At 44.5% G+C, this 10,780-nt stretch overlaps 1 protein-coding gene across 1 annotated transcript; it reads right to left on the bottom strand.

Moving 5' to 3' along the window:
• Positions 1–566: 566 nt before the first annotated feature.
• LOC101761690 lies at positions 567–3,200 on the bottom strand. The gene is made up of 2 exons (XM_004957900.2): positions 2,504–3,200; positions 567–971 (listed from the first exon to the last, which is right to left on the bottom strand). The coding sequence occupies exons 1-2, from the start codon at positions 3,054–3,056 to the stop codon at positions 904–906; spliced, it is 621 nt and encodes a 206-aa protein (XP_004957957.1). The 5' UTR covers positions 3,057–3,200; the 3' UTR covers positions 567–903.
• Positions 3,201–10,780: the final 7,580 nt, after the last annotated feature.

The raw sequence follows: 10,780 nt of genomic DNA, 5'->3' as shown, positions 1-10,780 counted from the left end.
ACACATCCAGCCCCTCCCCTCCCCCTCCTATCATGCCTACGCCATACGCGAGGGGATGGATGGGGAGGGAGGCTTGGGCGAGGGAGCACGCTGAATAATCCCCTTTTCCACGACTGATGAAGGGAATACCGCCACTTGATGGACTGATTGACAGGTAGGCAGATGGATACCTTCATCAAGACTTGCACACCACATAACTGAGACATGGAAGGAAACCATGTATAATAAAATTCTTTATACATATATATATATATATATGTATATGTATTATGTACGATGCAAGCCCTATGGCCTAACCTAACCTATTAGCTGAATGAATCATTGTAGGAGTATATATTGTATGATTGTGCATGTACTCATCCATCCATCCATCCCAGGGGCAGGAGGAGCACTCAACCAACCACCAGCCAACACAAGCTCACATGGGGGATGGGCTGTGCCCAGCTCACTCCATGCTGAGCTGGCACACACACCACCAACTCACCAAAGAATTTCCATTCTCCCTTGGGGGGGGAGAAGAATCTCAAAGACCAGACCGGAACAGCCACCAATTGGCGGCACGGCACTTCTCAGCCAACTACTATTTTTCCTTGTTCTCTGTTTTTATTTTTTTTTTCCTTGCTTGCTTGCAACACATGACTGAAACTTAATATCACACAGGTGCACGGACAAGAGGAGAGGGCAAAAAAGGAAACGAGAAAAGAACTGCAAAAAAGTACCCACATCTGCCTTAGTAGATACATTCCAACCTCTGCAGGTAGTTGCAGTTGTTGTTTTTGTTGCAGCATCAGCAGCACTCTCTCTCACACACCACTGGATTTTACAAAGGGGAAAACTGGCTCGGCATTGCCTCGGTGTTCTTTGTCTCTCTCAGGCAGCACACGCTCTATCACTCATCAGTCCTCACCTCTGCTCCTGGAGCTGCTGGCCGTCTCCAGCTACCTCTCTCCTCAACCTCAGGTGAGGAACACCTGCAAAACAAGTAGCTTTGTTTAGACCTAGACCCCCCTTGTTGTTGAATAAGTAAATAAGGAACTAAAAACATTCGCAAAGCGGAACTAGAACTGTAGAAAGAACCAGAACAGCTATTAGTTTTTCTTTTCCTACGGAGTTTGAGGCACAGTTTAGGCCTTTAGGGTTCACATCAATCATGTGAAGTTTAGCCAACGGGGGAAACAAAGTGAGCTCATGACACCATCCACTGTTCCACCCTTTCCAAGTAATGGAGATGTGTGTTCTTGCAGCGTTCGTGTTCCCTGCGCCAGCTTTCCATTTTCCAATGGAGGCAGCAGCAGCAGGGAAAGAAGCCACAGAAGGAGACATGTGATGAGACGAGACACACATTCTAACATGGAAAGATAACAATCTGCAAAGGAGGAGTGCGTCCAAAAGCAACAGCCCTGCCCCTAACAAACTCGGAAAAGAAGGGTTTAGGAGAAACAAAAAATTGGATTCTTAATGAGATTGATAGATAGACAAAAGCCTGTATCAGGCAAAAATCTTTGCTTCAAAAGCAGAGAAGGCTAGGAGTGCAAGCATCTAATGCTTACTATACTCCTCTTGACACCTGTGGGAGCATACAAGCAACTTGACCCTAACATCATCGCAATTATCAAATTGTAGTTCACCAACGAACTCAAAGTCGCCACCTTTTATCTACAAGTGATCTGACCAAGAGCATAAGCAAGGGCTCTTGCACCTGAATCTGATGGCAACAGACAATCGCAAAAACATTAGGTAAATGTAATTTCCGAGCTCCAATCCACCATACGAAACTTGGCTGATTCGAACACTTGTGACTAGACCCAGAATGACGGAATTTTATCAATGTTGAAGTAGCCGTGGTAAATACTATGTAGTACTAAAAAATGCTAATAAATGCTCCTGAAGGGCTCTGAACTCCACTGAAGCTATGGTTTTGATTTTGCAAAACACCAGATGAACGGAGTTTCCTGCAGAGTTAATGCCCTGAAATTCAGCTGTAACTGAAGCCATTAATCGATCTCCCCCACCCCCACGGCGAGAATTAATCTTCCACAAGCTTCCAACTCCAAGACGCCATCAAATTTCAATCTTTCCATCTCTCCCCCTCCCTCACCGAATCCACTCAAGAAAGAACCGCCCACTCGCCAACTTGTAACTGACGCCCACTGATCCGAGAAACGCGAAACAATTTTGCACATTTTTAAAACTCTAATCAGCTCGCGGAATCCAAGGCTTGCAGCTGCATCTCACCGACCTGGCTGAGATTTATAACCGATTCGGAATCCAATCGGGCGAACTGAAGATCGAATCAGAGGTTAAATTCGATGAATTCGACTAAAACCTTCAGACGCGAGTGGATGGAATCTTGGGATAGAATTCCATCGAGTAGACATCGGAACGGGAACGACGAAACAAACCACCTACCTACCGGCCAAGAGAGGAAGAGGTTCCTAACAAATCGAGAAGGGAGCCTTGCCACGAACAAATCTGAAACAGGAGAGGCGTGCCAGAATCTCACCTTTCCTGTCCTTCCACCTGGCGGCGGCGGCGGCGGCGCTCATCCCGGCGGCGGCCGACGGCTTGCACTCCGGCGGGTCCTCGAAGAGCGACCTCGAGAGGCTCTTGTGCGCGTACCCGATGTCGAAGACGATGACCCCGGGCTGCTCGCCCGCGACGAGGATGCCCTTGACGGGGAGCCACACGAATAGCTCCTCCTGGGAGAGGCCCTCCACGCCGCGAAGCGCGCCCTTGCTGAGGTTGCCGCGCACCACGTTGTCGAAGTAGGCGAGGTCGCCGTTGTCGTACTTGGCGTAGCAAGGCGCCGACAGCCGCGCCTCCAGCAGGCCGCTGGACTCGTCCAGGGTGTATGACTTGACGCCCCGCGGGAGCAGGCCGCCGGGGAGGCCGTGATCCTTCAGGAGCTGGTGTATCGTACTGCCGGCGCGGGGGGCGCCGGAGACGGCGTCCCTGGGCGCGTCGCGGGAGAGCGCGGGCAGCGGCGCGGCGAGCAGGAGGAGGCACAGGATCGGGAGAGCGGCGAGCGGCGAGGGTAGAGGCGGGAGCTTTGCCATGGGAGGGGTCCCGCGCGGCGGCGGCGAGGGGATGGGGTGGGGGGTGGAGGCGAGGGCGGAGGCGGAGGGGAGGACAACGAGGAGGGGGAGGTTTTAAGGGAGGAGAATGGGGGATTTGAAACTGTGGAAGAAAAGGCAAAACAAACTCAGCCTGGAAATTGTGACGCCCTGACAGAAATGGTTTTGGTTTTAACCAGATTTTTCGTTGGGGTTGTTACTTGGGATCGAATGACAGTTTTGCCCCTGGCTGATATGGTGAGAAATTTGGGAAGGAAATTGGTTCTAGGGGTTTTTCCTTCATTTCCTAAAGAAATGTGGTTGGGTGGCTTCATGTGTGCAATGTTGTTTACCGGTGGAAACAAATTTGCACGTTGGAACGGTTGGTTGCTAAAGTTTCGGTTTCGAATGTCACGTGTTATTCTTCCGAGCAAATTAGGCGTTTCGCTCAAATAACCGGTAATGAATCATTGGCGGCTTCTGCGCATAGGGCTAGGATTGGCTCATTCCTTTGTTGTATTTTGTTTATGTCACTTTGTTACGTCAACGTACGAACTCTGATGGTGTACGGACTCTAATGATGTACGGACTCTGATAATAAATAAAGTAATTTTTCATCGAATCAAATGTTGGTTGAAGTTCGGTTCTAAGTGTTATGCATTACTCTATCAGATAAGTTACATGTTTTATTTTGGATAACTAGTATCGCACCATCTGTGTGTCTACGTGTGATGTTCGGATTGGTTTGTTCGTTTGCTCTATTTTATCTTTATGACTTTGTCACACTACCATCTTCGTCATAAGGATCAATAGTTTTGTAGGCTTCGGTCTGGAACTCCGGATACATGAAACTATATAACGAGTCAATGAATACATACGAATAGGTATCTAGGACCTAATGCATCTTATTTATGACATTACTCAATATTGCTACAAATAATAGTTGGCACGGTATTTCTTCTATCAAAGTGTTAAAGTTAAATAGTGTTATTAGAGTGCTCATCCAAGTGCATCCCACGCAATTTCCTCCATTGCTATCACACCATATACACCATGACAATGTCTTGTCACATTGTTGCTTGCATGTTGTAGGTCACCACGGGATTTTGGGATCATGTGACTTTGACATGCCATGGCCCATGGTTGGCTTGATCCGTATTATTAGCAGTGAGTTGCAAGATTAACTGAGCTAAATGATGTACGGGTTGTTCTAGAACGATGTCATTTTTACAAGATAAAAACACACGTTAGGAATGATTAATAGAAATATTCATGCATATCGACCCATTATATTTTGATGGCGACTTGAAAGCAGAGGCAATAATTCATCTCTTTGTCTTTGTAGGCTTATTTTGTGCTAAAAGATTAGCAAAGAAATCCCCTACGATCAGGGCTTTGTTGAGACTAATAATGGGATTTGCAGGATGTTTAACTTACACGACTAGCAATAGATTATACGCACAAGCATCATAATTTCAAAAGACGCACACAACTTGGTACACTTCCTTTTCTACTGTTACTATCGTATCATTTAAAGTGCAATGTACATGTCATTTTCGTATCTGTGAAATTGAGCACAAAGTTACAAACCAGTAGGAGATTGGGGCCTCCAAGAGAGTGCTAGAGAAGCAACGAGCAACCCACAGTGAAGTGATGGATCCGAAACGGGAGCTTCAAGTTGAGCCACTTGATGTATTTTCATTATCTACATTTCATGGCTTACAAGCTAATTAAATATTGAGTCCCCCTCAAAGAAAGTAAATAATACTTTAATATTTTTAGGCTACTGAAGCTATCAAAGGAAAGCAAGTGTAGTTGGACCCAAAATCAATCTCTTTTTTTTTATCAGGTGTAGTTGTACTAGTAAACTGTGTTGGCACCTACAACTCAAAATAAAAGCATTCTGTTTTCCACGTCGAATTATTTTGGCAGCTAGACTGCGAAACGAAATAAAAGAGCAGGACACCATCAGGCGTACAACATTCAGTGACCAGTATCCTTGGGCAGGGGCAGTCTGGTCCAATCGCCAACGTCCCAGCTGGCCCCACATGCAGCACAAGATGTGTATTATTGGGGGTTGGCATGCATGAGATGGCAATTGCTGTTGGCGGAGCCCTTCGGTCTTTGGCGTTTGTGTAACACGGAATCTGCCAACAGGCCGCTAAAAATAGTAGGTTGAATCGACGCGGTGGGCAAGTTAACTGCATGCAAAAGACGGCCAAATTTTCACAATAGCAGTGAAAAAATCCATACATTCTCTATACACATAGCATCATTTTCCTTTCGAAATACATAAAAGGCATCGTTTACCATGGCAAAAGAAAAATTTACTTGAGGTGTGTGTAGCGGTATATAGCGTCTAGGTCGCTGACGTCACGGGCTCACGGTCATCCTGCAGAGATATCACCAGGAAGGCGCATGGCAACAAGACGAACCCCTGCGCCGGTTCCGTTTCGACGCTAGCGTTCTCGCTCGGCGTGGGGACGGCCGTTTCCTAGCGTTTTTTCGACCCCTGAGCCGGAACGGAGCAGATTTCCGGGGCAAAAGCCAGGTTACCTTTTCATCCCTTTGTGGCGTTAATGCGGGCTTTTGGCTCTCGCTCAGGCTCTTCTTCATCTTCATCCAAGATCATGTGATTGTGTGTGATGCCAAAGGCAGGGAAGCGTGGATCACGGCACCGCAAAGGCTTTCCTTCGTCGTCGCTTGTTTTTGTTCTCACTAACCGTGTACGGAGTTACTGTGGTTGGGGTGCTTCTTGCAGCAGCCTGCGGTCCCTGTGTTGGAGATGACGGTTTTTCGGAATTTTTGATCCCTCTCTCTTTTTCATTCTGAAAATTCTGATCATGTTTGTAGCAAAACGGTTTTGAAATGCTCGAGTTCTTAACATCTTAAGATGGATGGTGGTCTGGGGACACCACCGGGACATGCTTAATTGATTGCTCCGTTGCTTGTAGTGTGTTGTGGTACAACATTACAGCTCCTACTACGTCCTACCATAAACAAGAAGGATTAAGGCTGCATGTCGTGGACAAAAAGCTTGGGCTTTCCAATCATTAATCTCGTACCCGCTAGTAGTACTTAACAGCTAATCCTCGATGGTTTGCAGCTCTTCTTAATTATGAGCTGGATACATCTCTTCCGTACAATTTGTAGATGTAAACTTTGTATCGACGTTCTTCCTTCCAAGGGGTCGGTGTTTGCTTAGACCGAATTTAATGAACCCAAGTATTACCACACATTATTCTCTTCCAACCCATGCATGCCACAAAATATTAGGATCAACAAATTCTCTTCCCCTACCTATATTTTTTTTTGCTGTTTCTATTGATGCCTAACTTTTTTATTGCTGAATCTTTTCACTTGCTTTTGGCTGTATACCATTTTCCAAAATACTGAAATCCAAAGCTCAAAGACAAAACTTGCATAAAGAAATATGACTGCAGGGGGAGGAGGAGAGAAATTTAGAGCCCATCAAGGTCACATGATGGTTAATACAGGCTACGGCACTGTAGTCTCGTAGCATGTCAATACTTTAGAACAACATGCTCCGAATCCTCCATCTGATCCCGTGTCTGACGACGCAATGCAAGAACCTTCCTCTGACCGGCAAACGGCCAAGGAGCCCAGGCACTGCCACTGCATGCTGCGGGCACCGGCCGACGAAGCCATCCAAGTGACGCACCTGCACAGCACAAGATGCCAAGCGATCCGATTAGACTGCAGGATTAGCAAACCATTCTAGCCCAATGGCCAGGCAATTGTCTAGTATATGCAGAAAGCTGGGGCGCTTTGCGATTAATCAATCCGCTAATTAGTCTTAATCAATCGATTAACATGTCTAATCAGTAGGGGAGAGGGCAAGCAACCTAATCTGACGCTACCAATGGCCAGGGTTAAGTTAGTTAACCACTGCACAAGTGGCAGCAGTACGGGTACTAGCTAGCGCTACCACACGCTAGACAACAGGGGGTTTACGGCTGGCTCGCAGCTCCAAGCGTTGGCCTTTTGCTTTGATTGGATTAGCTGCCCGCTAATACTGTCCGGGCGCCACTATGCGTACGATTCATCCCACGTAGAGGCTTGGTGTATGACCAATGACATGTGGGGTCCATGAGGAGGCGGCATTGGTCTGGCCCCGCCTGTCGGTGACGGTATGGTTTGCGATTCGCGGAGGCGTTGGGACAAGTGGCATGGGGCCCACCCTCATGTGAGAACAAACTGTTTGATTTGATTTCCTTTCTTTCTAGGCTAATGCCTCCGGGCTCAAGTTTCCCTCATGATACGCTTTGGACATCAATCATTGAGCTCCATGAAATGAATTCGCTCGGTAGTTTAATCAAGGTCCCTTTAGCCACTCCTATCATCATGCCATGCATGCACCTTGCCTCATGAGGTTAATTTGCAGTAGCTAATGCCAAACCTAAAGAGAATCCAAGATCCATCCTTACCCAAATCCAATAACCATGCCCTGGTTTTGTAAATAATAATCTCCCTAGTGTTGTTAGAACGATAAAGAAAATCTGGCGCTGCGAGTTAGGTACCCCTTTTGATAATCCATAGATGAGCCAACATTATTGTTGCAATAGATGGACATAACCATAGTATCACATATAGATGTATCCCAGAGCCTCCCCTTAATCAGCTACCATTTTGAGGTGCATGCAAGTATGTATGAGAGAGATGGATTGCCAATTCCTGTGGAAAGGCTAGATTGTCCCCCTTGTGTATTGTAGCCATGCAAAGTGATACTAAGGGTTACTTTGGCAGCTCAGGCTAGGTCTATCCAGGGCAGCACAACCTCCACCCTTAATTATCCTAGGCCTGCGCATCCCTGCCTAAATCAGGAGAGAACGCCCCCTTCCGATGTCACTGTTTGGGAGTCAAACTTCAGTGGAGGACCCCCTAGTCTCTTGTGCACACTATACCGAAAATAGCCCACAATTCACAAAATACCTCAAAAAATACCTAAAAATCAAGGAAAAATCTAGAAAAATTAGAAAAAATAGCAACTTGATAAATAAGATACAATGCAGGACTTGGGCTTCATATGATACATATAGTTAGACCACTATATTACATTTGCATCCAGCTGGATTAAAAGAACATATGCTCTTTGCATGTTTTAAGCATCTACTTAATTAGCTACAAAAGTCTGCTTTTAACTCAACTGTTGCCACATAATCTAATTACTGTATAAGAGATTTAGCTAGTAAAATAAGCCAAGCACCTTACTTCCAACATTCTTTCTCCTATTCATGCTCTTCATTGTTCACTGATTCTGAAAAAAAAAACAATGAACAATAATCAGCCACCACCACCATCATGCTAAACATACATCGCAAACATAGCACAGCCAGAAAACTCTAATACTGGAATGATCCCTTCTTCCTCTAATCAAAGCCAACACAAGAACAAGAACTTCAGAACCAATGCAACAAGCAACTGTATGTATCAATATAGGAGTTACTACATCCTGCCAAAGTTAACTAAAGTTCAATTTAGTTAATAAATAAAAATGCATGTTTCCTTACAGTAAAGTTAACTAATTACATTTAACTAAGACAGATCAAAACAACTAGTAAACAAGGCATACTGATGGTTCTAACAATCAATTCTGAACATGAACTAAGGGACCTCAACTATACATAAAGATGATGCTAGCAGCACCTTAGAAAATCATAGCTATGCTATACACATGTAGGAGAAAAAATTAATCAGGTGGTGTAACAATATAACCAAAATAAAAAATTGGTCGAGCATACCAGCCACACAAATACATACTACAAGTAAATACAATGTTCTAAAACTGAATAGAAAAATAGCTTGGTTTCAAGCTTACCAACCTTCCTCCAACATTCTTTCTCCTATTCATGTTCTTCAACACCTCACTTTTCATTGATTCTGAAACAAGACAATAAACAATAGTCAACATTGAAAAGTCATAAATGAAAACTTAATCTACTATTTTATTAATCCATTGCTGATCATGTCACAAACCAGTCACCACACAGTCAGGAGCTAAATAATCCCATGATAAGATTAAATTAACATCAAAGAAGCAAGATATGCTATTTCTAATAGAGCATCAGTAATTAATTTGGCTCCAATTATCACACATGTTCATCTACATGTCCAATTTCTAAGAATTCATCAGCAATTAACCAAAAAAGAAAAGGATCATTCAACCACGTAGCAAGAAAAATAGGTGCTAACACTCATGCATATGAAAAACGACATTAATCGGGTAGTTGACCAGGTAGCAAGAAAGAACAGGCAGATTAATCAGGTAGTTGACCAATTAAAAAATCATTCAGCCAGCTGTAATCATTCTGTTGGCCTAGTGCAATACATGATCAGCCAAGTTACTAAGGAACAGTCCCATTTTCAACAACCATCCAGAACAAAGAGCACTACAAATTCATGTAGAACCTCACTTTAGTATATTACTGCAGACATTGAGTGGATGTAAGATAATAATATGTGTGTCTACTAACTTCAGCCACAATAATGATTTTGTTGGAGTAGACGGTAGTTAAATAATCATATATCAAAATTTTATGTCTATATAGGGTCATGGGGTTGCCTTAGGGATTGAAAGGATCTTGGTGTCGCCTAGAGGAGGGGTGAATAGGCGTAACCTGAAATCATCGCCACTTAAAACAAATTTACCAGTGACTTGCGGATTATTCCAGAAATATGTACGGAGATTCCGCAAATTACAGAATATACGAAGAAATCTTCGGAATCTTCGAGGATAGGAAACATACGCCTTAAGCAGCGGAATAAAAATTGTCTACCTAGAAACCAGAACTTCCGGGTTCAAAACCGGAACCTCCGGTTTTGGCTCGGGCAGAGAGGACCCCCAAACCTTATGCGTTGCAAGTGAGGTAAAGGTCAAACCAAGTTTAGAGAGTATGCTCAGATGGTGTATCTTAGTAGGATCACAAAGTTACTGCACTTCACAAACATGAACACCCGAGTAGAACAACCAATATTATGAGATCACAATGAAATGGAAGTGCAATGCAAAACTAAGCAAACTAATGAGAAGACACAGTAATTTGTTTCACCGAAGTTTAGATTCACCCCCGGGAAAATCCTACATCTCTGTTGGGTGCTTCCAAGAAGCCGGGTTGCACTCAACCCTTTCCCCACTTCACTAGTTAGCTTCTTCCCTTTTAGAGGTGAAGCTTGACCTGCACAAACTGTCCCATGGCTCACCACACCTTGGGAACTCTTGGGCGACGCCTAGCCGTCTAGGAGGAACACCTCCAAGAGTAACAAATGCTTCACTTTAAACTTAACAAGGCAAACCAGTGCTCAAGTGTATGGGTGCTCTTCTAGTGCTCTCAAATAACTCCTCTCCACTACCCAACTCAAAAGATCTATCAAAGATCACACTACCTCACTAAGAGAGGTTGGGGAGAGCTATTTGGCTTTAGTTCAGCTTAGAACAAGCAGGAAGCACACCTGCAACTGCAAAAATAGCAACCAGCCGCTGAGGAGATCGTGGGGTATAAATACTCCACTCCCCAAAAACTAGCCGTTAGAGTTGTCAACCAAAACCGAAACTTTCGGTTTTCTAAAACCGAACCCTCTGGTTTTTCAAACCAACTAGCCATTAGGGGTTTGGTTCTGGAGTTTTCTGTAACTTTCTCCAGAAACTTTAGAACTTTCGTAATCTTCCGGAAACTTCTCTGGAAACTCCGGAACTTCTTGTTTTGCCA

The sequence above is a fragment of the Setaria italica genome, chromosome II (assembly GCF_000263155.2).
Source record: "Setaria italica strain Yugu1 chromosome II, Setaria_italica_v2.0, whole genome shotgun sequence".
In the NCBI taxonomy this organism is placed as follows: Eukaryota; Viridiplantae; Streptophyta; class Magnoliopsida; order Poales; family Poaceae; genus Setaria; species Setaria italica.
Note: the sequence above shows the minus strand (reverse complement) of the source record. Positions and strands in the feature narration are given on the sequence as shown.